The 766-nt window shown below is 60.6% G+C and overlaps 1 protein-coding gene across 1 annotated transcript in view; it reads right to left on the bottom strand.

Annotated features, from left to right (window-relative positions):
• The window catches only part of SGPP1 (sphingosine-1-phosphate phosphatase 1), a 64,066-nt gene that overhangs the window by 63,026 nt on the left and 274 nt on the right, over positions 1 to 766 (bottom strand). The window contains exon 2 of the mRNA XM_019519891.1: positions 336 to 761. Coding sequence (XP_019375436.1) covers positions 336 to 761 — 426 coding nt within the window. The remainder of the gene's footprint in view (positions 1 to 335; positions 762 to 766) is intronic.

Below are 766 nucleotides of genomic sequence, written 5' to 3' on the forward strand. Positions count from 1 at the left end.
ACAGAGGACAGAGTCGCAGAAAGCCGAACTATGACGGCCACACGCAAGAAGACAGCAACTAGGGGTGCACCAATCCAGATTTTCTTGGCCGATACCGATAGCAGATGATTACCCGACCATACTGATAACCGATATTTAGTACCAGCGCAAGGCATTTTAAAGTACAGACATAAATAAACCAGCAGCTATCGGTCACAGGCTGTTCAGTGCCCTGGTGCCCCCTCCCGCCTCCCTCGCTGGGCGTTCTGGGCCACAACGATCCCCCAAAGAGCCGATAACGTCACCATTCATTTTAGGGGAGCTGATCCTCCGTTGGCAAGGCTGGGGCACATTACCTGCCAGCGGCCGTAGCTGAGCAGCACAAGAGCCAGCGGGATGGCGGTGCCTGACATGGCGTGGGTGGACGGCATGCTGTACTCGGAGTTGTAGAAGACCTCCAGTTTCAGCACGGGCGGTGAGGCAGGCCGCGGCCAGCGCACCATGTCCTTGGTGCACTGACCCAGGTACATGACCCACACCCAGAGGATTATGAGGCGCCGGCCCAGCCACGCGTCCCAGTTCCAGATGCAGAAGGGGAAGAAGAGGATGTAGAAGAGCTCATTGCCTAGCTCGGTGCCCAGACTGAACAGGTAGTAGAGCGCGGGCCGTCGGATGGCGAACGCCTGCCGCAAGTCCTCGTCGCTCAGAGAGTTGCGGCGCGGCGCCCGCTGCCCCCAGCCCGCGTCCGGGCTCCGCCGCACGCCGTTGGGCCGCTCCACCCGCTTCG

Source organism: Gavialis gangeticus, unplaced genomic scaffold (genome assembly GCF_001723915.1).
Source record: "Gavialis gangeticus isolate Ggan-Ray unplaced genomic scaffold, GavGan_comp1, whole genome shotgun sequence".
NCBI classification, from domain to species: Eukaryota; Metazoa; Chordata; order Crocodylia; family Gavialidae; genus Gavialis; species Gavialis gangeticus.